General features: G+C 40.7%; 1 protein-coding gene across 1 annotated transcript in view; it reads right to left on the bottom strand.

Annotated features, from left to right (window-relative positions):
• Nucleotides 1-24,047, bottom strand: part of LOC139423892 (corticotropin-releasing factor receptor 1-like) — a 155,588-nt gene extending 131,541 nt beyond the window's left edge. Inside the window, exon 1 of the mRNA XM_071175533.1 lies at nucleotides 23,322-24,047. Coding sequence (XP_071031634.1) covers nucleotides 23,322-23,345 — 24 coding nt within the window. The 5' untranslated portion in view covers nucleotides 23,346-24,047. The remainder of the gene's footprint in view (nucleotides 1-23,321) is intronic.
• Nucleotides 24,048-27,105: the final 3,058 nt, after the last annotated feature.

Raw genomic sequence — 27,105 nt, 5'->3', positions numbered from 1 at the left:
AACAAATGAAACAGTCCCGTGTGGAACAAAACACAGGTGGGAAAAGGCTACCTAAGTATGATTCTCAATCAGAGACAACGAACGACACCTGCCTCTGATTGAGAACCATACCAGGCCAAACACATAACCACAACATAGAAAAAGGAACATAGACTACCCACCCCAACTCACGCCCTGCCCATACTAAAACAAAGACATAACAAAAGAACTAAGGTCAGAACGTGACAATGAGCTGAGAGACAAAGCAAGAAGAGCATTCTATGCCTTTAAAAGGAACATCAAAATCGAAATTCCAATTAGAATCTGGCTCAACATTTTTCTATCAGTTATAGAACCAATTGCTCTATATGGCAGTGAAGTATGGGGTCCAATCTCTAATAATGAATTTACCAAATGGGACAAACATCCAATCGAAATACTGCATGCAGAGTTTTGCAAGACTGTATTGCAAGTGCAAAGAAAAACTCGAAATAACGCATGTAAAGCAGAATTGGGCCAATACCCCCTCCTCATTCGAATTGAAAAAAGAGCCATAAAATTTTACAACCATCTAAAAACAAGTGACTCCAAAACATTTCATCACACAGCTCTGCAATGTCAAGAGATGAAAAAAGAGAAGAGTCCCCTCAGCCAGATGGTTCTGAGGCTCAGTTCACCAACCCAAACCAACCCCATAGAGCCTCAGGACAGCACTCAACAAATCTGGCCCAACCAAATCATCACAAAACAAATCATCCATTGGAAAGACACCACAAAAAAATCTAAGTAAATTTCAATGCTATTTTGCTCTTAACAGACAGTGCATGGTGGCAGACTATCGGACCACTGTGACTGATAGAAAACTGAGGAAAACATTGACTAGGTACAGACTCAGTGAGCACAGTCTGGCTATAGAGACTGGTCGTCACAGACAAACCTGGCTGCCCAGAGAGGACAGGCTGTGCTCACTCTGCTCCAAGGGAGAGGTAGAGACAAAGCTGCATTTCCTATTACACTGTGGCAAATACTCAGCCCTAAGATAATATTTCTTTCCCAAAATTATAATTCAACACAAAGAATTTGAAACTATAAAAGATTAAGAAAAAATCAAATATTTATTGGGTGAAAAGCCAAAATGTGCAGTTTTGGCAGCCAAATATGTGTCCTCCTGCCACAACCTGAGGGACAGCAAGTGAAAAGTGCAAAGTAATGTCAATAATATTTCCCATCTTGTTTTGTTTTGTCTTTCATACCATGTCATGTGTCTTCTCAGTCATGTTGACACTGGTCCACTACCATTGCTTTAATGTATTGTTGTTCTCATTAATATTGTTGTTGTAGTTGTTGTTAATTGTAATCCCATGTCCACTACTACTATTATTATTGCTGTTGGTTCCACCATTTATTTATATATATATATCTAATATATAAATATATTAATATATAAATATATTTTATTTTTTGATATGTATACTTTGACAATGTAAGTAATAATGAACTTGCCATGTCAAAAAAGCGAATTGAATTGAGAGAGTGTGTGTGTCGGTGAGAGAGAGAGAGAGAGAGAGAGAGAGAGAGAGAGAGAGAATGAGAGAGTAGCTGAGGGTGTGTGTGTGTGTGTGTGTGTGTGTGTGTGTGTGTGTGTGTGTGTGTGTGTGTGTGTGTGTGTGTGTGTGTGTGTGAGAGAGAGATAGTGAGTGCAAGCATGAGAGACAGCGGAAACTGCACCACACACACTACTGTCCAAAAATAAACGTCCTCTCACACAGTGGGATAGCTACTGAGAACACCAGGGAATCAAAACCCTGAGAGAAAAAATGGCTATGAGAGAACCCTATCCCTATTTTTTCCAATTTTGATACCCTCTGAGGGGGGACTGTCAGATAAATCATTAATATGCGTCCCCTATGGCCTGTGGTCAAAAGTAGTGCACTACATAGGGAATAGGTTGCCATTTGGGATACACCCTAAGTATGCCTCTCGACTTTGCCTTTTCACTTGACCTTGCGGTTGCGGTTGCGGTTGACTCTGGGCTGGTATCGTTGCTGTAGGGTTGCTAATTGTGATAAATGAGAATGACACCAGCTCCTACGGTAGCCCAGCAAGTCAATATATTTAATGCCAGCTCTGGCACGGCGAGGAGCTGCTGTCTCTGTGGGTAATTAATGGAGGATGCTCAGGCTTGTATCAAGGATGGCGGTAAAACGACACAGTGCACCTCTCTCTTGCATACATCTCCCTACTCTAATTCTAGTGCAGCCCCTCGGGCAGTCGTGTGTGTGTGTGTGTGTGTGTGTGTGTGTGTGTGTGTGTGTGTGTGTAGGTCTGCGTTTGTGCTTGCATATGGGTGAATTTGTACGTTTGGGAATGGAGGTGATTGTACCAGTACATGTTCAAATAAATCAGATGTCGGAGTGGTACGTTGATATAAGATCCCCTGGTCATGCCCCATACAGACTGATTCTCTCCTTTGTATTTTTAATGTCTTCCCTCTGGAGAAACTAAACGATGACGTTCATCTGGAAAGCTGCAGTCTCTTTGAGACGCTCGTGACACGAGGGAACGAAACACGGAGTCAAACGCTTCCACTCGACTTCCTGCATATCCCAGGCGCCTCGAGCCTGCGACAGATACCGGGAGACCTGGGATATAAAAACAGTCCCCACTCACAGGACCATAAATATGTCACTCTGTCGTGGAAGGAGGCCAGTGTTTACAGCCTGGCCAAGCATGGGTTATCAGGCCTCTGGACAATCCACAGTGCACCATAAACATTACAGCAGAGATGGAGGGGGGGGGGGGGGGGGGGGGGGACAAGCGGAAAGAGGGAGAGAGAAAGAGAGCAAAAGGGTGGGAATGTGTAGCATAGTGGAGCCATTTACATTAGTAAAATGTTTAGTGAGATCTTTCTTCAACATCAGATTTGCAACTTTTCTGTTTGTACTAGCCTTGGATGTGGTGTGGCCAAAGCTACATTCCTGCTTCGTATGTGACTGCAGCTACTAGCATACTGTAGATACCATAGTATAGAGACAAACAAAATAAGGATAGCAATTGAAACTATACAGGAGCTTCTTATCTAAACCATATTCCACATAATGTTTCACACTTGATTAATGCAACGATTCAAACGTTTGTGGCTATTTTAAAAGCCTTTCATTTTCAATTTCGGCTAATGTAAAAATGCTGTCTACTAATATAAAAGGTCATTAAGGTGATTCTTGCAGGGACATGTGGTGTGGGAAAGCCGTTGTCTTTACACAGTACCTAAAATAAATATATTTTAAAGTTGCCGTTTCAATTGTGTTGATGAATTTCTTGTGCACATTGTATTTATATGAATTGTGTCAAACAATTCAGCATCAGCTGCCATCGATACTTTGTAATGTTGAATTTGAAATAAACCATTCTATATACAGTGCATTCGGAAAGTAGTCAGACCCCTTAACTTTCTCCACATTGTGTTCCGTTACTGCGTTATTCTAAAAAAAAATGTTTTTATTTTTATCATCAATGGACACACAATACCACATAATGAATGAATCAAAAACTGTTCAGACATTTCTGCAAATGTATAAAAAAAATCTAAACTGAAATATCACATTTAGTATTCAGATCCTTTGCTATGAGACTCGTAACTGAGCTCAGGTGCATCCGGTTTCCACAGTAGAAGTTGGAGTAAATTTGAAAAGCAAGTAACTTAGAAGAACAACAAAAATAACATATTGAACTTGTAAAAGTACCTCTTGTTAGCTACTCCCTATCGTTGTTCCCAATTACACTAAGCAAAATGATAAATGCAACATGTAAAGTGTTTCATGAGCTGAAAAGAAAAATCCCAGAAGTTTTCCATACAGACAAAAAGCTAATTTCTCTGAAATTTTGTGAACAAATTTGTTAATATCGCTGTTAGCGAGCATTTCTCCTTTGCCAAGATAATCTATCTACCTGACAGGTGTGGCATATCAAGAAGCTGATTTAACAGCATGATCATTACACATTACCTTGTGCAGGGGACAATAAAAGGCCACTTTAAAATGTGCAGTTGTCTCACAACACAATGCCACAGATGTCTCAAGTTTTGAGGGAGTGTGAAAATGGCATGCTGACTGCAGGAATGTCCACCAGAGCTGTTGCCAGATAATTTTATGTTAATTTCTCTACCATAAACTGTCTTCAACGTCTTTTTAGAGAATTTGGCAGTATGTCCCTCTGGCCTCACAACTGCAGACAATGTGTAACCACGCCAGCCCAGGACCTCCACATCCGGCTTCTTCACCTGTGGGATCGTCTGAGGGGTATGTGGGGGTGCGGAGGAGTAATTATGTCTGTAATAAAGCCCTTTTATGGGGAAAAAAACTCCTTCTGATTTGCTGGGCGTGCTCCACAGTGGGTGGGCCTATGCCCTCCCAGGCCCACCCATGGATGCGCCCCTGCCCAGTCATGTGAAATCATAGATCAGGGCCTAATTTATTTATTTAAATAAAACATCTTGGAAATTGTTGCATGTTGCATTTGTATTTTTGTTTCAATATAGTTCACATCAATAACAATTGAGTGAAAAGGCTTGTTATTTACAGACTACTGAGACACGGCTATAGTGTCTCTTCGCCTTACATCATAGATATCTCCCACTTCCTTTCCCAATTAGCTAGTTTGTGAGCTGCTTTGAGGCTATGTAATTGCACTGATAATAAGAATACAAAATATCCACAAATAAACCCAACTGCACTCGAGTCCTCTGATCAAACAAAAAGGAGAAATAAACAAGATAACCCTTTTGGGAACCGCAAACAATTGCTTTGATGAGTTTGTGTTAGCGGGAAACTGAGTATATACTCTGCAAAAACAAAACAATCATACAGTAACTTAATTTAAGTAACTCATCGGAAAAGTCAACCAAAACCATGGTTGGCTCCCCAAAGCTTTGTTATGGCACCATCCCCGGTACCTGCTGCTCTCAAACCACCGTAGACTGTGCAGTTGAATTGAATTAACATACAGAATTGGCTCAGGTGAAACCCCGGCGCAGGTATGGAGATTCGCTGCCTTTGTCCTCCCCTGAGTTATATCGGCTAAGGAAGCGTAGTTGGGAAAGAAATCTTCTCATAGTTAGTCAACTAATAAAAAACCTTGACAAGCTTCAAAGCTGCATGGGACTAAAAAAAAAAGTCCCTCAGAAAGTATTCATACCCTTTGATTCTTCCACTTTTTTTGGTTACAGCCTGAATTCAGAAATGAATTAAATCGATTTTTTTTCTCAACTATCTACACAGAATATCCCATAATAACAAAGTGGATAATTTTTTTTGAAATACAGAAATATCAGATGTACACATCCGAGTCAATACTTTGTAGAAGCACTTTTGGCGGTGATTTCAGCTGTGAGTCATTTGGGTTAAGACTCTAATAGCTTTCCACACCTGTCACACAATGTCGGTTGGAAAGCAGACTGAACCAGGTTTTGCTTTAAGATTGTGCCTATGCTATTCCGTTTCTTTTCATCCCAAAAACACCCTAGTCCTTGCCGATGACAAGCATACCCATAAAATGATGCAGCCACCACCATGCTTGAAAATATGAAGAGTGATACTCAGTGATGTGTTGTGATGGATTTGCTCCAAACATTGCACTTTGTATTCAGGAGTTTCACTTAAGTGCCTTGTTGCAAACAGGATGCATGTTTTGTAATATTTGTATCCTGTACAGGCTTCCTTCTTTTCAGTCTGTCATTTAGATCAGTATCACTTTTTTAAAATCACCATAGGCCTCCTGGTGAGATCCTTGAGCAGTTTCCTTCTTCTCCGGCAACTGAGTTAGGAAGGACACTTGTATCTTTGTCGTGATTGGGTGTATCGATACACCACCCAAAGCCTAATAACTTCCCGATTTATTTTACACATCTACCAAAGTGTGCCAATCGGTGCCTTTCTTTGTAGTTGAATCTGTGCTTGAAACTCACTACTCGACTGAAGGACCTTACAGACAATTGTATGTGTGGGGTATAGAGATGGGGTAGTTATTCAACAATCTTTTTAACCACTATTACTAAACACTGAATGAGTCCACGCAACTTATCATGTGATTTGTTAAGCACATTTTTACTGAGCGTATTTAGTCTTGCCATAACAAAGGGGTTGAATACTTACTGACTCAAGACAATTTAGCTTTTAAAAAAAAAATCCACAAACAATTACAAACAAAAATTCCACTTTGACATTATAGAGTATTGTGTCTAGATCAGTGACACACAATCTCAATTGAATCCATTTTAAATTCAGGCTGTAACACAACAACATGTGGAAAAAGTAAAGGGGTGTGAATACTTTCTGAAGGAACTGTATGTCTCTAAAGGGATAAAAAAAAACTGGACGATACACTCTGCACACTGCATATAGCTTTGTCAAAGCAGGAAGGGTTTGATACGGACATACAAGAGTATGAACAAACGTCTAATTGATTGCGTTTACGCACTCTCCAACTCAAGACCTATGTAAGAATCATGAAGCAATTTTGTTTTGAAAAAGGCATGAGGCGGTTATCTGGGTCTGGGAAACTGGCCCATAGATTCCTATTCAGACATTATGAGACTGTTATCCCTTAGACTCTAAGGTTTATAGCCATTGAGGACTGTAATGAAAATAGACTACACAATGACTGGCATTTGAAAAATAAATAAAGGATTATATTTGTCCAGAAATAGTCGCTTTATTGCTTTGGTATTTATTTGATTTAGTCATGTTTAGTTATGTAAGGACTAGACAGCAAATATCCTGTGATGTCCAGTTTCACAACGCCCATATTGGACAAAATCATCTCTGTATTATTCTATCTACCGACAACACCCCATCACTAAACCTTAAGAACATGAAGAGTAAACCAATCAGATTCAGATTATGGGACGGTCACAGTAAAGTAGGAAAAGAAATAGGAAAATAAAATAGGAATAGATAAGAGACAGACAATGATCGGGCAGCGTGTCCGTGTTACTTCATGAGTTTCTGGATTACCAGTTTTACCAGTTAAACTGTAATAGTCAATGCACAGGTTAGAATTATCTTTACATTAGATCTGTCATGCTTGGCCCCACCTGCTCCAGCTCCCCCTCCCTGGCACTCGAAGGCGACAGGCTCCCCAGCATTACGCACTCCTGCCACCATCATTACGCACACCTGCCTATCCCCCGTCACGTGGAGACTACGTGGCAGGCTGACTACCTGTTATGCGAGTGCAGCAAAGAGCCAAGGTAAGGTGCTAGCTAGCATTAAGCTTATCTTAGAAAAAACAATCAATCTTAACATATTCACTAGTTAACAATACATGGTTGATGATATTACTAATTTATCTAGCTTGTCCTGCGTTGCATATAATCTATGCGGTGCCTGTTAATAATTTATCATTCAATCACTGCCTACTTCGCCAAACGGGTGATTTAACAAGAGCATTCGCGAAAAAAGCACGGTCGTTGCACCAATGTGTACCTAACGATAAACATCAATGCCTTTCTTAAAATCAATACACAAGTATATATTTTTAAACCGGCATATTTAGTTAATATTGCCTGATAACATGAATTTATTTTAACTAGATCAATTGTCACTTCTCTTGTGTTCTTTGCAAGCAGAGTCAGGGTATATGCAGCAGGTTTTGGCTGCCTGGCTAGTTGCAAACTGTGTGAAGACCATATGACATAACATTGAAGGTTGTGCAATGTAACAGCAATATTTAGACTTAGGCATGGTCCGTATTTCACTGAAAGAATAAACGATTTGTTTTCGAAATTATAGTTTCCGGATTTGACCATATTAATGACCTAAGGCTCGTATTTCTGTGTGTTATTATATTATAATTAAGTCTATGATTTGATAGAGCAGTCTGACTGAGCAGTGCTAGGCAGCAGCAGGCTCGTAAGCATTCATTCAAACAGCACTTTCCTGCATTTGCCAGCAGCTCTTCACTCTCCTTCAAGCATTGCGCTGTTTATGACTTCAAGACTATCAACTCCCGAGATTAGGATGGCAATGCTAAAGTACCTATTAGTACATCTAATAGTCAAAGGTATGTGAAATACAAATGGTATAGAGAGAAACAGTCCTATAATAACTACAACCTAAAACTTCTTACCTGGGAATATTGAAGACTCATGTTAAAAGGAACCACCAGCTTTCATATGTTCTGAGCAAGGAACTTAAACGTTAGCTTTTTTACATGGCACATATTGCACTTTTACAATCTTCTCCAACACTTTGTTTTTGCATTATTTAAACCAAATAGATTATTATTTCATTATTTATTTAAATTGATTTTATTGATGTATTATATTAAGTTAAAATAAGTGTTCATTCAGTTTTGTTGTAATTCAAATCAAATCAAAATCAAATGTATTTATAAAGTCCTTCTTGCATCAGCTGATATCTCAAAGTGCTGTACAGAATTGTCATTATTACAAATATATATATAAAAATCGTCCGATTAATCAGTATATCCTGTTTTTGGTCCTTTATGAAAAATCATAATTGGTCGACCTCTAGTCATTACCTCCCCTATATTTGTCTGTTCCCAAGCTCTGTCCCTCCGCTTCAGGATTAATGTTCGTATGTTGTTTTGTTACCCGGTGCTGACGCTGTTCCTGTCTTGTTCCATGTCTGTTCCCAATTAAATCTTGACTCCCCGTACCTGCTTCTCTACTCCAGCATCGGTTCTTACAGAACGCAGCAACCATCAAACGAAGCATCGGGGAGTGCTGGCCTTCCAGTTGGTGGTGACGTCGGAACCGGGGGCCGATGGAACCGGGGGTGCCTAAGCCAGCTTGTCGGGCCGGGTGGCGCACCTAAAGGGGGAGGGGGGAGGCACTTTCATGCCTGCTCCAACTCCCCCTCCCTGGTGTTTGAAGGCGCAAGGCTCCCCAGCATTACGCACTCCTGCCACCATCATTACGCACACCTGCCATCCCACGTCACGTGCATCCGCGATTATTGGATACACCCGGACTCTATCACCTGTGTCATTACCTCCCCTATATCATTCTGTTCCCAAGCTCTGTTCCCCACTTCAGGATTAATATTTGTATGTCGTTATGTTACCCGGTGCTGACGCTGTTCCAGTTTTGTTCCATGTCTGTTCCCAATTAAATGTTGACGCCCCGTACCTGCTTCTCTACTCCAGCGTCGGTTCTTACAATATCACTGTCTGTGAATTATACCCTTCAGCCCTGTGCTATGCAATCTCTAACACGCAACCCAAACCGGCTGCACGTGTGCGCCATCGTGCATAAATTTAATTTGTCCCCCTACACCAAACGCGATCACGATACGCAGGTTAAAATATCAAAACAAACTCTGAACCAACATTAATTTGGGGACAGCTCGAAAAGCATTAACGATGTATGGCTATTTAGATAGTTAGCTTGCACTTGCTAGATAATTTGTCCTATTTAGCTAGCTTGCTGTTGCTAGCTAATTTGTCCTGGGATATAAACATTGAGTTGTTATTTTACCTGAAATGCACAGGGTCCTCTACTCCAACAATTAATCCACACATAAAACGGTCAACCGAATCGTTTCTAGTCATCTCTCCTCCTTCCAGGCTTTTTCATCTTTGAATTTATATGGTGATTGGCATCTACACTTTCATAGTATTACCACGATGACCGGCAAAACAGTTTGTCTTTCAATCACCCACGTGGGTATAACCAATGAGGAGATGGCACGTGGGTAACTGCTTCTATAAACCAATGAGGAGATGGGAGAGGCAGGACTTGCAGCGCGATCTGCGTCAGAAATAGAAAGGAGTTCTACTTTAGCCCTTTAGCCCAGACACTTGTTGGCGCGTGCGAGCAGTGTGGGTGCAATAATTGAATAACAAGGATTTCTACATTTATTTTGCAGCGCTCGTGCACGGGTCCGGTCTGGTCAGCATGTAACAGTTATTTTCCAATGCTGCAGTATCTAAGGTCAAATATACAGTGTGGCCCATATACAGTATAATCTATGAATCTATACCTACAAACAACAGTTAAGACATTTTTACAGTATAGCCATCATCTCTATGTAACCCGGGTTATTACACCACCAACTCTTTTCACAGCCCTGATTGGCCTTATGACAGACATATCAGTTTCATACAACACTCCTATGGAAACGAGAGAGAAAAATGCGTCCCAAATGGCACCCAATTCCCTACACAGTGCACTACTTTTCACAGCCCTATGGACCCTTTTGGAATAAGGTGCCATTTGGGACGCAACCAGTGAGTGCTCCTACAGTGTCTTTAAGTGCTTCTATACATGCGTCTGTGAGCATAGTGTGATGTCGAAAAATAAAGAACAGCCATGCAAGCCAGCAGATGGATCGCAGTTTGGCTTGCCAGGAATTATTTCCTTCATTCTATTAAAGGGGCAATCTGGGAATAGTGAATACATTTTTACATTTTAAAAAGTGGTGGCCACTTTGTTTTTGTTTGAATCTCAGATTGCCCCTTTAAATACCCAGCTCTCTGTCAACACTGCCACGGTAATGAGGCCAAGGTAATGAGGTTTCACTTGAAGTTGATCAGACCCATTTTCGGAGAATTTTACAGGGCTCATGTTGTAAGGGGCTTAGGGAGAGGAAAAGCAAAGGCTTTCCTGAGCGACTATTATTGTTATCATCCGCATTTGATTACCTTTGGTACTGTCCTCTCCGATTTGGTTATCTTTTTATAGAATGAATTTACAAAGGAGCCAATATGTAGTTAACCAAAGACTGCAACTAGCCATCAGTCTATGTGATGTGTCGTAACATATATTTTTGTTTCAAACCATTTTCCGATTTCTTTTTACACATTGTATTGGTTTGAGGAACTCTGAATGTATGTATTGCAATCCAAATCCTAATTTCTACTTTATATCTATTTATATAAGGATTTTAGATGTGGTGGTCTAGAGATGCCTGATGTCCTATGACTCAATCAATCAAGTGGTTAGAATTTCTCCTCCAGTTGCTTGCTATACCTTGGGACCAATTGCACAGAAGTGGCATAGATTTCTCATGGGCTAGACGAGGAAACATCTAATAAAATCTGCAGCAGCACTCTAATCCTGACATTGAGCTATCCTTCACTGCGATAGGTTCAGGGCTGTGCATGACCAGTTTTCCGTTCATTAGGGGGAACACTTTTCAAAATGGAGTGAAACTGAGAAGTACCACTGTACCTGAACATTTCCAATAAGAATGCTGATTTCTGTTTTCCATTGGAAAACGGTTTGCAACTATGTGCTCTACTGAACATGACCCTGAACAGATAGAAGAGCTCCCCTCTCTGACCTTTAACTCCTCCATCCTGACCTTAACAGAGATAACCTGTACTCCACTCCTGCAGAGTGCAAACACTGCATTCCCATATCTTCTGTAATAGACTCCTAACTGCACTGATTGATACACCTGGCAGCCTCACCTAAAGTATATGACATACTGTATAGTGGGATATTGGTTCATTACTGGGCTTCAAACTTTGACTGATTGAAGTTCAAGCATCACACTATCAGCAGCAATCAGTCCAGTCACCTTGGCTTGGGGAAGGTGAGCTTTAAAACATGTGTGTGCTGGCAACCTGGCTACCATTGATTAATATGTTCAAGTGGAGCTGCTGATGCAAGCGCTTTCGAGGATTTCAGCCTTGCGGCGTCGAACATATACAGTGGGGCAAAAAAGTATTTAGTCAGCCACCAATTGTGCAAGTTCTCCCACTTAAAAAGATGAGAGAGGCCTGTAATTTTCATCATAGGTACACTTCAACTATGACAGACAAAATGAGAAAAAAATTGAATAACTTTATGGTAAAAACTCAACTCGTCGTGTTTGGAGGACAAAGTTGCATCCAAAGAACACCATACCTACTGTGAAGCATGGGGGTGGAAACATCATGCTTTGGGGCTGTTTTTTGCAAAGGGACCAGGACGACTGATTCGTGTAAAGGAAAGAATGAATGGGGCCATGTATCGTGAGATTTTGAGTGAAAACCTCCTTCCATCAGCAAGGGCATTGAAGATGAAATGTGGCTGGGTCTTTCAGCATGACAATGATCCCAAACACACCGCCCGGGCAACGAAGGAGTGGCTTCGTAAGAAGCATTCCAAGGTCCTGTAGTGGCCTAGCCAGTCTCCAGATCTCAACCCCATAGAAAATCTTTGGAGGGAGTTGAAAGTCCGTGTTGCCCAGCAACAGCCCCAAAACATCACTGCTCTAGAGGAGATATGCATGGAGGAATGAGCCAAAATACCAGCAACAGTGTGTGAAAACCTTGTGAAGATTTACAGAAAACGTTTGACCTCTGTCATTGCCAACAAAGGGTATATAACAAAGTATTGAGATAAACTTTTGTTATTGACCAAATACTTATTTTCCACCATAATTTGCAAATAAATTCATTAAAAATCCTACAATGTGATTTTCTGGATTTTTTTTCTCATGTTGTCTGTCATATTTGAAGTGTACCTGTGATGAAAATTACAGGCCTCTCTCATCTTTTTAAGTGGGAGAACTTGCACAATTGGTGGCTGACTAAATACTTTTTTGCCCCACTGTACTTTATCATCAACGTAAAGCCAGCCGCTTGGTGTAGTGCACTATACAGGGAATAGTGTAACATTTCAGACGCAGCCGTGATGGACAATAGACGGCTTTATAGGTGACGGGAGTCGGGAGAGAAGCACGCACATCATGCGTCTCGAAAGGTCAAACCATAGTGTAAATGCACATATGCCATATAAGTAGTCAATGAGACACATGGCTGTGGTAAAGGTCGCCGGAACTGTTCGCAGTCACACAGATGTATCATATTCCCCACAGCATTAAAGGGGAATGGAAACACTTTAGGAAGTATATCTAAGCAAGATATGTATTCAATCCACTAATACTAAACATGTGCATTTAACATAAAAACATATCTATATTTAGTATTTTGATCGCCGACAAGGTTTATTTGAGCTAAGGTCAGCGCCATTTTAAATTGCCATAGTAAAGACTGACGCCAGTGCGTCACTGGCAGGAATCAGCAAATTGTCTGTGGTATTGAGTTTTCGTGCGGGGAGTGAATCGAAGAGAGTGAGGTTAGGTGTGGACAACGATGATGGCAACAGCAAGTAGTGATTCAAACATGAACTGTATAGCGCCAGGCTGTATGAATTGGCTCAAAGAAAATCCCTCGGTAAACTACCATTGGCTGCCCAAGGACCTACAACTTTTATAGAAGTGGCTCCATGTCCTGAAGAGGAAGGACGTGCCAGCTCAAGCTAGCAGGATATGCATACAGCATTTCGCGGAGGCAGAATTCGCGATGAAGGGCACTTTCGATGTTATGGTGTAGGGGTTACCGAACGACCATCATCAAAATCGCTGACTTTGGAGTCAAGCAAAAGCGACTGAACGGAGGAGGTGATGCGAGTCAATGCAATGGAGCCTGAGGTAACATTAACCGGTCATGACTTTTGTTGACAAGGCTAGTATCAGACACTGGACAACTTTGTGTAACACCCCCCAGCAAATAACGTTAGTAAGCAACTCAACTGCAACTAAAATTGCAACACAGTTTATCCATGTACCCCTGTTATTAGGTAACGTTAGTTAATGTAGTTAGCTTCCACCTCAGATAGTCAAGTACTGTAATACATTTTGCTGACAGATTTGTTTTTGTAATGTTTTGTTAGGTCCATCTCATTTAGCTAGACTGAAGTTGACATAGCTAATGTTTGCTGAAAAATAAATGTCCCTGTGTGTGTGTGTGTGTGTGCGTGTGTGTGTGTGTGTGTGTGTGTGTGTGTGTGTTAACAAAGCATACAAGACAGGTAGCTTGTTAATGCCAACCGATATATTTGGGTTCTGTTGTATTAACAAAACGTTTGTTTGTTTTCAGGATGACATCTTCATCCCTGAAAACGTTTTCATCCTGGGGGAGACTGTGCAGGAGGCAGGTGGTACATGCAAATCCATATTATTTATAAGGCTATTGTTTATTTCAAGTATATGCTGTGATTCTTGAATATAACTATAGCCTAATAGATGCCATAATTGTTTTCTACCAACAAGAAAGAACGGTTAGTACTGCTTGCCAAACTGACCCCTGGGTGCCTGTGCTGCCGTGGAGAAGAAGTCCACCGAGACCATCGCTAAAGAGCTCGGGGCCCATCTAGATTGCGCTCATGACCACCAGTATACAACCGAGTCCTGCCCCTAAACGCCACAGATGGAGCTGACAGAGAGTAAGATCAGTGAAGACCATAAATCTCTGTCGGGGGTCAAATCTGAGTAAATCTCTCTGAAATATTTGATGATTTCACCTTTTCACCCTCAAATAACCTTTGTAAAAAAACGCATGTCCTTCAGTACAACACAGAAAACATACTTTTAATGTTATTATTTTATAAAATGCTATATTAAATATGAAAAGTAAGGATAATCTTTGTAGGTCAAGGTCATTACTTTATATAGGTGACGAAGGAATGAAATCCGTCCTTCAGTATCACGCTTTTGTGCTTCAGCACAACAAAAGTTTCATGTTATACCACAATGTCACTCATTACACTGAATGACAGTAGCTGTGTTATCCCATGTTTTCACTAGTTTACAACATTTAATAATGCAATTCATATTTACTTGTTTTATGAATACTGAATATCATCATTTTAAACTATTTTATGGCATTTTAAGGTATTCCAGAGCCGTTTACTACAAAACGAAGGAATTCAAAACTCTGCAACTCTGACTGGGAAAAGTTTACAGAGCTTTATTAGTCCAAATTACAAGTTACACACCAGTTAGGCTACATAATACTACATATGCTTACACAATAAAATAAATCCATGTTTTAAAGATGATATTGAATGATGAGTTCAGTTTGAGAACATTCAAGAGTTGCATTTGATGTTCAGACAATGGATTTGGTTAATATTCTGATGTTCAGAATAAGGAAATGTTTTTGTTTTTTTGGTGGAATAATTTCTTTCAAATGCCATGATATTACTTTGAGAAAGATATCCACTGTTTCATGATGATTTTAAGCAAAACTATTTTTTTGCAGAATGTTTATGGAATGTTTTTAATTTATGCTTTGTTTGAAATGTTCAATTCTTATTTAATCCTAAGTGAATTAAATTGTACCTCATAGTAAATCCCATCTTCTTTATGTGTGTGGCGTATGGGTAATTTCTCTCTCTCGCTAGCATAGAACCGATCGATAGTTGAAGACAGAAGTTTGCATACACCTTAGCCAAATAAATTTAAACTCAGTTTTTCACAATTCCTGACATTTAATCCAAGTAAAAATTCCCTGTCTCAGGTCAGTTAGGATCACCACTTTATTTTAAGAATGTGTAATGTCAGAATAATAGTAGAGAGAATGATTTACTTGATTTTTTATTTCTTTCATCACATGGGTCAGAAGTTTACATACACTCAATTAGTATTTGGTAGCATTGCCTTTAAATTGTTTTACTTGGGTCAAATGTTTTGGGTAGCCTTCCACAAGCTTCCCTCAATAAGTTGGGTGAATTTTGGCCTATTCCTCCTGACAGTGCTGGTGTAACTGCGTCAGGTTTGTAGGCCTCCTTGCTCGTCAACGCTTTTTCAGTTCTGCCCACACATTTTCTGTAGGATTGGGGTCAGGGCTTTGTGATGGCCACTCCAAAACCTTGACTTTGTTGTCTTTAAGCCATTTTGCCACAACTTTGGAAATATGCTTGGGGTCATTGTCCATTTGGCAGACCCATTTGCGACCATGCTTTAACTTCCTGACTGATGTCTTGAGATGCTGCTTCAATATATCCACATAATTTTCCGTCCTCATGATGCCACCTATTTTGTGAAGTGCACTAGTCCCTCCTGCAGCAAAGCAACCCCACAACATGATGCTGCCACCCCTGTGCTTCACGGTTGAGGTGGTGTTCTTCAGCTTGCAAGCCTCCCCCTTTTTTCCTCCAAACATAACGATGGCCAGTATGGCCAAACAGTTCTATTTTTGTTTCATCAAACCAAAGGACATTTCTCCAAAAAGTACGATCTTTGTCCCCGTGCAGTTGCAAACCGTAGTCTGGCTTTTTTTATGGCAGTTTTGGAACACTGGCTTCTTCCTTAATGAGTGTCCTTTCAGGTTATGTCAATATAGGACTTGTTTTACTGTGGATATAGATACTTTTGTACCTGTTTCCTCCAGCATCTTCACAAGGTCCTTTGCTGTTGTTCTGGGACTGATTTACACTTTTCGCACCAAAGTATGTTCATCTCCAGGAGACAGAACGCCTTGGGAGAAACCTTCTCCCAAGGATGAACCAGATTTGTGGCGGTCTACAATTTTTTTTCTGAGGTCTTGGCTGATTTCTTTTGATTTTCCTATGGTCATGCAAAGAGGCACTGAGTTTGAAGGCGGGCCTTGAAATACATCCACAGGTACACCTCCAATTGACTCAGATGATGTCAATTAGCCTATCAGAAGCTTCTAAATCCATGACATCATTTTCTGGAATTTTCCAAGCTGTTTAAAGGCACAGTCAACTTAGTGTATGTACACTTCTGACCCACTGGAATTATGATACAGTGAATTATTGTTGAAAAAATAGCTGTGTCATGCACAAAGTAGATGTCCATACCGACTTGCCAAAATTACAGTTTTTTAAGTGGTTAAAAAACTAGTTGTAATGACTCCAACCTAAGTGTAAGTAAACTTCCGACTTCAACTATAAGTACAGCTAGCTTGCACAATTTAAAGATCTTGTTCTGTTTTTTACACAGTTTTATAACTTAAAAAATAGATAAAAGAAAAATGCTATTGCTGCTACTAATAATAGTTCATAGGATCCTTATTGTTATTGCTAAAGGAATCACATTTAATCCATATTTGTGGCCCGTAGTGATATGTGTCATTCAGGGTAACAAAACATTGTCATACAGTATAACACCAGTATTTTATATTAAAACACAATAACTTTGTTTTGTTGACTCAGAGAGACAAAAACAAATCTCAAAGGATTAAGTGAAATATATTTTTATAGATTTTAGCAGGATGTTTTTGTAAAAAACCTGTGACACATCAAATATGAGGGAGTCAAAATAAATTAATGTCAGTTTTTCTGGGTAGTTATATTTCTGCCCGTCTAAGCATGGATATATAACCTTGTGATTATAACACTTAGTTTTATGAATTACATTTTACTAAGGTACATTCATATGAATCACAAATTATTTATTATTTTTGATTATAACTAATAATAGGGCATAGGTGACTCTCCAATGAACATAAAAAAGCATTTCAGGGAATTGTAATTGCTGTTTAATTTTATTGTTACTTTGAAAACCTTATTTGACTTTGACCCATGAACCTGAGAGCTCAGAATCACAATCACAGTGTGAGCCAAGATATACTATCGATTCCTTTGGGGGAGTGGGATGGTGTTCCCGAAAATGGAGAAGGAGCAGGCAATTCAACAGCGAATTCAAAGATGCACCTATCCATAAATGGAATCGAAGTGGAATTGTTTTTCCTCTGATTTATTTTTACCCGTTGTCCCGGTTCTGCTGTTTCGACTCTCTCTCTCTCTCAACCTATGAATGCTCAGCTATGAAAAGCCAACTGACATTTGCTCCTGAGGTGTTGAACTGTTGCACCCTCTATAACCACTGTGGTTATTATTCTGTTGTAAAAATATATTTTTCTAAAATATATTTGATTGTTTGATGTTCTGCATGCTGTGTATTCACTAACAGTCTGAGTGACATTTTTATAGTATCTGTAACATTTTGGTGTGTATTTAATCTGCATCTTAACTTCTTAAAGTAGCAATCAGCAGTAGAAACAATAACAAAGTGTCTGCCTGCTCCTCTTTCAGTAAAAAACTGAGGGATGGGGCTGGAGAAATGTAACCACTTTCAAATTCATAGACAGAGCTATAGATGCAAGGACTGACCATTCATGATATCAAAAATGTAAGCCTGTTTCTATGATCTGTTTCCCCTACCATGTACCCAGTTTGCTTTGGATAAAGGCATCTGCTAAATGGCATATTTTATTCAAGTCTACTTTGACTCTGCCAACTAGCTGCTCAGTGCCGTTACCATTCTTTCAAATAGAAGGCAGCCAAAGCTAGTTGAACTCACTACTCTAGTGACAGGGACACAGGATTGGTGCGCACTGAAAGTAGTTTTAATGGATATCAATGGATATACAGTACCAGTCAAAAGTTTGAACATACCTACTCATTCAAGGGTTGTTCTTTATTTTTACTATCTTCTACGTTGTAGAATGATAGGGAAGATATCAAAACTATGAAATAACACATATGGAATCATGTAGTGACCAAAAAAGTGTTAAGCAAATCCAAATATATTTTAGATTTTAGATTCTTCAAAGTAGCCACCCTTTGCCTTGATGACAACTCTGCACACTCTTGGCATTCTATCAACCAGCTTCACCTGGAATGCTTTTCCAACAGTCTTCAAGGGGTCCTACATATGCTGAGCATTGTTGGCTGCTTTTCCTTCACTCGGTGGTCCAATTCATCCCAAAACATCTACATTTGGTTTAGGCCAGGGTGATTGTGGAGGCCAGGTCATCTGATGCAGCACTCCTTCTAGGTCAAATAGCCCTTACACAGCCTGGAGGTGTGTTTTGGGTCGTTGTCCTGTTGGAGAAAAAAAATAGTCCCACAAAGCGCAAACCAGATGGGATGGTGTATCACTGCAGAATGCTGTGGTAGCCATGCTGGCAAAGTGTGCCTTGAATTCAAAATAAATCACAGACAGTGTCACCTGCGAAACACCATCACACCTCCTCCTCCATGCTTCACGTTGGGAAACACACGTGTAGAGATCATCCGTTCAACTACTCTGCGTATCACAAAGACATGGTGGTTGGAACCAAAAATCTCAAATTTGGACCATAGGACAGATTTCCACTGGTCTAAAATTCAATGCTCATGTTTCCTGGCCCAAGTAAGTCTCTTCCTATTATTGGGGACCTTTAGTAGTGGTTTCTTTGCAGCAATTCGACCATGAAGGCCTGATTCACGCAGTCTTCTCTGAACAGTTGATGTTGAGATGTGTCTGTTACTTGAGCTGCAATCTGATGTGCAGTTAACTCCAATGAACTTATCCTCTGCAGCAGAGGTAACTGGGTCTGCCTTTCCGGTGGCGGTCATCATGAGAGCCAGTTTCATCAAACCAGTTTCATGGTTTTTGCGACTGCACAAATCTTCCTGATTGACTGACCTTCATGTCTTAAAGTAATGATGGCCTGTCGTTTCTCTTTGCTCATTTGAGCTGTTCTTGCCATAATATGGACTTGGTCTTTTAACCAAATAGGGCTATCTTCTGTATACCACACCTACCTTATTACAACACAACTGATTGTCTCAAAAGCATTAAGAAGAAAAGAAATTCCACAAAGTAACTTTTAACATGGCACACCAGTTAATTGAAATGCATTCCAGGTGACTGAAGTTGATTGAGATGAAGCTGAAGCTTCATGAAGCTGATTGAGAGAATACCAAGAGTGTGCAAAGCTGTCATCAAGGCAAATGGTGGCTCATTTGAAGGATGTCCAATAGAAAATATATTTTGATTTGTATAGCACTTTTTTGGTTACTACATGATTCCATATATGTTATTTCATAGTTTTGATGTCTTCACTAGTATTCTACAAGGTAGAAAATAGTAAAACATGAAAACCCATGAATGAGTAGGTGTGTCCAAACTTTTGACTGATAATGCATATATATATATACAGTGGGGAGAACAAGTATTTGAAACACTGCCGATTTTGCAGGTTTTCCTACTTACAAAGCATGTAGAGGTCTGTCATTTTTTATCATAGGTACACTTCAACTGTGAGAGACGGAAGCTCATACAAAAATCCAGAAAATCACATTGTATGATTTTCAAGTAATTCATTTGCATTTTATTGCATGACATAAGTATTTGTTCACCTACCAACCAGTAAGAATTCCGGCTCTCACAGACCTGTTAGTTTTTCTTTAATTAAGAAGCCCTCCTGTTCTCCACTCATTACCTGTATTAACTGCACCTGTTTGAACTCGTTACCTGTATAAAAGACACCTGTCCACACACTCAATCAAACAGACTCCAACCTCTCCACAATGGCCAAGACCAGAGAGCTGTATAAGGACATCAGGGATACAATTGTAGGCCTGCACAAGGCTGGGATGGGCTACAGGACAATAGGCAAGCAGCTTGGTGAGAAGGCAACAACTGTTGGCGCAATTATTAGAAAATGAAAGAAGTTCAAGATGACGCTCAATCACCCTCGGTCTGGGGCTCCATGCAAGATCTCACCTCGTGGGGCATCAATGATCATGTGGAAGGTGAGGGATCAGCCCAGAGCTACACGGCAGGACCTGGTCAATGACCTGAAGAGAGCTGGGACCACAGTCTCAAAGAAAACCATGAGTAACACACTACGCCGTCATGGATTAAAATCCTGCAGCACACGCAAGGTCCCCCTGCTCAAGCCAGCGCACGTCCAGGCCCGTCTGAAGTTTGCCAATGACCATCTGGATGATCCAGAGGAGGAATGGGAGAAGGTCATGTGGTCTTAAACAAAAATAGAGCTTTTTGGTCTGAACTCCACTCGCTGTGTTTGGAGGAAGAAGGATGAAGAACACCATCCCAACCGTGAAGCATGGGTGGAAACATCATTCTTTGGGGATGCTTTTCTGCAAAGGGGACAGGACGACTGCACCGTATTGAGGGGAGGATGGATGGGGCCATGTATCGCAAGATCTTGGCCAACAAACTCCTTCCCTCAGTAAGAGCATTGAAGATGGGTCGTGGCTGGGTCTTCCAGCATGACAACGACCCGAAACACACAGCCAGGGCAACTAAGGAGTGGCTCCGTAGGAAGCATCTCAAGGTCCTGGAGTGGCCTAGCCAGTCTCCAGACCTGAACCCAATAGAAAATCTTTGGAGGGAGCTGAAAGTCCGTATTGCCCAGCGACAGCCCCGAAACCTGAAGGATCTGGAGAAGGATCTGCAGTGTGTGCAAACCTGGTCAAAAACTACGGGAAACGTATGATCTCTGTAATTGCAAACAAAGGTTTCTGTATCAAATACCTGTTCTCCCCACTGTATGTTTTTTCCTCTGAAAAATTGGGGGGCCAAATAAAATCACCTGCGTGCCGAATATGGGGAGGCATATGGGGGTGGCTGTTGGGGAACCTTGTTGTATAGTGCTAGCACACACTGTTATTCCTCAAAAGCCATTTTCCCATCTGTCAGCCAAGCAGCCATTGGTGATCAGTTATGTGATATGGTTGGGTGGGAGGATTTAAATCTCTGTAGCTTCTGTGCCCATTGAAATAGAAGTAATGTACTAGAATTAAGTAGAATTTAATGGGAATGTCCGCTCTGTGGTCTGGTCCTTTCCATCTGAGGACTCTGCGTTGAGTTAATTAGATCAGCGGGGACAGACAGACCCAGACTGTAAATAGGAGGACATTGAGATATTTAATTGAAGAAGTAGACATTGATATCTTATTGAGGAAGAGTTTATATGAGAGGCTGAACAGACTGGAGTCTCACTGACATTCACACCTGATGAAGGAACAGGGATCTGTTTGCCTCTGAAAGAGGGCCCTGTTTAGGACTGTCCTTAAAAGTTTGGTAGACTGGAAAAAAAGTTGTAGGCCTACAGAGTCTGTCTGCAAGGCAAATTGGGAGTATAAAAATAACATTATGTTGGTGATTCATTCGAAAACGTAAAATGTATTGTTTGGTGGAGAGGAAAATAATGTCTACAGGGTCAGACAGTTTGGCAAATTTAGAGTATAAAAATGATGTTATGTTGGTGATTCAATTTAACATGAAAATCAAAGACATGGGATGGTTGCCCAGTAAAAATAAAAAGTGATCTGAGAATGTGCATGTTGTCTAGCTACTGTTGATGATTGATCTACCATCAGATATGCATAGTTGGTTTTATTTGCATTTCCACTTCGTCATTGTCCAGGTTGTCTTTTCTGCTTAAATTAGAATGCCAATCTCACTGCATTTAAAACTGTCAATCCCTTCACCTGATAGCCCTGGGTAGCATTCCCTCCTCTCTCTCCATTGGACAAATGCCAGACTTACCTCAAGCAATATGATTAGTGTGATTCACAGGCCGTGGCTGTGTAGAAATGAATCCCCTACTTGCACCTGCATGAGTTTGATTCTCAATGCATTGTGGTGTCTATGTTGATACTGTTTTGAATATACTGCACAAAGAAGGTATGATCATATGCATACACCAGATACACACCCCTGGAATTCAAGAATGAAGAATCCCATGCAAGTAGGCCTGTGCAAGGGCTGAATAAGTGTTTTGTTGCCTTCGTCACTTTCAATCTGCGCAGGTAATGTTGGCTATGCGGATGTGATGATTGTATAAGAAAACAGTCATATTTAATTAAACCGATTTAGATTTGACCCTCATTCAAACGTGTAATGACAACGCATAATCTTCTCCTAAATTAGGCTAAATCAGGCGAGCCACAAAAACACCGAAAGATTGTCTGAAATGTATCTGGGTTGGGCTTTTAAAGGGATTATCTGTTGTTATTAGCCTATACATTTAAATTAAGAATGCTGTTGCTGTTAAATTGACAGCATTCTTTAAATTAAGAATGCTGTTGTAGAATATAGCTAAACTTTGATTTAGGTGACGACAAGTTCTCTCTGTCATTGGGCTATTTTAAGAACCCTGGAATTGGGATTCTTGAATACAAGCCAAGTGAATGAATCAACAAAATAATTACATAACAATATTTAGCAATAACCCTTTTAATCATAATAGTTAGTAGTGATCGAGAGCTCCAGTGCCAAAATAACCTGCATTTGAAAAAGTATATTGTTCAATAGATATTGTTCTTTACAGGAGTAGTAAACGAAAAACACACACACATACTGCACACACACACTTTTACATTCATCATTTGCTGCTGCTACTCTGTTCTTTATTTCACTCGTATAATTATATAACCTGATGCCTAGTCACTTTACCCTTCTCTCATGTACATATCTACCTCAAATACCTCGTAACTCTGCAAACTGATCTGGTAGGCCTACTGGTAGCCTACTCTCAGTATATAGCTCCATTCTTGAGTATTTTATTTTATTCCTCATGTTACTATTTTATTTGTATTATTATTTCTAAACTCTGCATCGCTGGGAATATATATATATATATATATAATAATAATAATAATCAAAGTCCCAAGCAGTGAGAGTCTAAAACACAATCTCGGCTGAGCCAACAAAACAACATAGCAGTTAACTGAAACGACAACAATCCTTTTCAAAGCATCTCGCATGCACCTGACATACCTGCGGAAGAATTCGCAGCCACATTTTTTGTGTGCGTTTATTTGCTGATTTCTCCAAACTCCACTCCTTCCTTGCCGCAGCTACTGTGTTACCACGAGATGCCTCCGGTACCAGAGTAGGGATACTCAATCACAAGAGAGGATATCACACCACTTTTGGAATGAATCTTGCACACATCAAACACCAACTGTCAGTCAGTTACTTATCGTTATGCATTTTCTCAACTCTGAAGTCCCAATAAGCCTCTAAATTGTCGATCATTATCTTATCGAGATACGTTTGGTTTGATCGGTGTCAGTCCATTTCAGAGGAAATTCAAACGTCTCTTCGGAAATATTGGTTGTACTATGTAGTTCAGTAGTCTATTTCCTTCTGTATTACAACGCTATATATTTCAGTGAATGGACTTTCCAGGGTACCGCGTTTTGCGTGGTTTTAATAATAGCCTACATGTAAATAACTCTTCTTCTCCGTGTACATTAAACGAACATGACAGGTTCCAATAATTAATTCAGTGGGCCGATTGAAATTCGGTCAGAGATTGAGGTCGGGTCTCGCGAACTTCAAAGCGTTGACAGCCTTTGCATCGTCCTTTCTCAACCCCTCTTCATAACAGTCCTCTCAAGTATTGCTTTTCCGATGTGCGACTGGTCCGGTGCTCCAATATTTATTTTCTTAATGCTGACTTCTCCAAAATACCATTTAACTTGTAATTGCTAGGCAACATACACCACACTCCTGTCTCCGAGGGAAAATATAGTATGAATTAAAAGCTGCCCGCTGCGCTCCAAAAAGTGAAAAGGGAAGAGTGCTTCGCTGGCTCAGTTTCAGAAATCGCGTAATATGATGTGTTTGGCACAACTACACCGGTGTCCTCTTAACGCAGTGCGGGTCCACAGTCTTTATCGCTCTTGGGGTGTTTCAGCTCCGATTCCACTTCACTCAGTCCGACCGACTGCTTTCAGAATTTGAAATATTTTGTTTGCGGTGTGTCTCTCTCAGCCTCCATAGGCAAATAGAACAAACTCCAGCATGCGATCGCATAGACTATCCTACGTCACTGCACACTTCACGGCTCTCTTCTCTTCACTTTTGTTTTTCCTCCTGAGAGCAAATTACCTTACTTTCACTTTTATCAAAACAACATGTTAGACATGCTTCTCGATTTATGGCCAAGGGTACACAACTCCAGGGAGCAGGAAAATGTGTCTGAAGCTGTGATATGGTTCAATGAAAGCAATAATTTGCCACAGAAGCACCATTGAAAGCGGTATACCCATGTCATATACTGTATGGGAACATAAAGATAAATAATTATAATGTAATTTAGGCTGGCCACTCCAATAATCCCCTTACTCCTTCTTCTCTTTCTCCATTGCACTGCATTATCTCTCCTGATGCCCCAGCATGTGTGTCTTACGGAAAAAACACATGATTTCACATGTGAAATTTCTACATGTTTTGCACATGCAAAATTGTATTTCATGTGAAAACATGTGGTTTTGGAACCCTTTACATGTGATGTGATTTCATATAAAGTTTCATGTGGATTAACATTTTCCCATGATACACTGTAAACAAAAAGTCATTAGGATGTCCACAGAACGCCACAAAATAGCTGCAGTTTTTAACACGTACATATTAGACACATGTATGTTTATTTAAACATTATTATTCAGCATTTACTCACCTGGGATTTGAATAACTTCTTGCTTCATGGCTTTCTGATCTTCCTGCTACACCACCAGTGACTGATTTCACCTGTATTCCCACAATTTGGACTTCATAGTAAATCTCAGCTTTGAGATTACGTTCAAGAAAAACTATTATATTTATCATAGTGGTTCAGGAGTACGGTAAAACGGAATGATATGCCCCACCAACACTATACAGAAACCATCAACTTGCTGAGATAAGTAAATTAAATAAACAATGAGAGAATAGTCAGATAACTAAAATAGTGCAGAGATGTATTATAGGTAATGAATCTGTAGGGGACTTCTAAGAATGCTACAGACTTTGTGGTGCAGCAGATAGATCAGCGTAACCCAAATCCAGAGTTTTTTTTATTTCAAATCCAAGGTTGAATCATATTGAAAATTCAGTAATAAGTGATTATGTCAAATGTAATCATATTGTTATTGATTTGTACACCTTTTTTATAACACCTTTTTCAAGGTAAGCGTACCACGTAACTTAAAACCCCCATTCCTGTCAATGTAAATAGTCCGGGTGGTCATTTGATGAATTGTTCAGTAGTCTTATAGCTTGGGGGTAGAAGCTGGTAAGGATCCATTTGGACTTAGACTTGGCGCTCTGGGACCATTTGCCGTGCGGTAACAGAGAGAACAGTCTGTGACTTGGGTGATGAGTCTTTTCCAATTTTTTGGGCCTTCCTGACACCGCCTAATATATAGTTCCTGGATGGCAGGAAGCTTGGCCCCAGTGATGCACTGGGCCGTACGCACTACCCTCTGTAGTACCTTATGGTGGGATGCTGAGCAGTTGCCATACCAGGCAGTTATGCAACCGGTCAGGATGCTCTTGATGGGGCAGCTGTAGAACTTTTTGGGGATCTGGGGACCCATGCCATTTCTTTTCAGTCTCCTGAGGGGGAAAAGGTGTTGTCGTACCCTCTTCATGACTGTCTTGGTGTGTTTGGACCATGTTAGTTTGTTGGTGAAGTGGACACCAAGGAGCTTGAAACTCTCGACCCACTCCACTACAGCCCCGTCAAAGTGAATGGGTGCGTTTTCGGCTCTCCTTTTCCAGTAATCCTTGATTAGCTATTTTGTCTTGCTCACGTTAAGGGAGAGGTTGTTGTCCTGGCACCACACTGCCAGGTCTCTGACCTCCTCCCTATAGGCTGTCTCATCATTGTCGGTGATCAGGCCTACCACACTTGTGTTGTCAACAAACTTAATGATGGTTTGGAGTCATGCTTGGCCATGCAGTCGTGGGTGAACAGTGAGTACAGGAGGGGACTAAGGACGCACCCCTGTGGGGCCCCGTGTTGAGGATTAGCGTAGCAGATGTGTTGTTGCCTAACCTCACCTCCAGGGGGCAACCCGTCAGGAAGTCCAGGATCCAGTTGCAGGGGGAGGTGTTTAGTCCCAGGGTCCTTAGTTTAGTGATGAGATTTGTGGGCACGATGGTGTTGAGTACTGAGCTGTAGTCAATATACAGCATTCTCACATAGGTGTTCCTTTTGTCCAGGTGGGAAAGGGCAGTGTGGAGTATGATTGCGTCATCTGTTGATCTGTTGGGGCGGTATGTGAATTGGAGTGCGTCTAGGGTTTCCGGGATGATGATGTGAGCCGCAGCCAGCCTTTCAATGCACTTTATGGCTATTGACGTGAGTGCTACGTGGCGGTAGTCATTTAGCAGGTTATCTTCACTTTCATTTGCACATGTACTGTGGTGGTCTGCTTGAAACATGTAGGCTTTGGCTGTTTGATGGTTACTCTGAGGGCATAGCGGGATTTCTTATAAGCGTACGGATGAGTGTCCCGCTCCTTGAAAGTGGCAGCTCTAGCCTTTACCTCGGTGCGGATGTTGCTTGTAATCCATGGCTCCTGGTTGTGATATGTACATATGGCCACTGTGGGGACGACATCGTCAATGCACTTATTGATGATGCCGGTGATTGACGTGGTATACTCCTCAATGCCATTGGATGAAAACATATTCCGGAAACATATTCCAGTCTGTGCTAGCAAAACAGTCCTGTAGCTTAGCATCTGACCACTTCCGTAATCTGCGAGTCATTGGTACTTCCTGCTTT

This window comes from Oncorhynchus clarkii, chromosome 13, assembly GCF_045791955.1.
Source record: "Oncorhynchus clarkii lewisi isolate Uvic-CL-2024 chromosome 13, UVic_Ocla_1.0, whole genome shotgun sequence".
NCBI lineage: Eukaryota > Metazoa > Chordata > Actinopteri > Salmoniformes > Salmonidae > Oncorhynchus > Oncorhynchus clarkii.
Note: the sequence above shows the minus strand (reverse complement) of the source record. Positions and strands in the feature narration are given on the sequence as shown.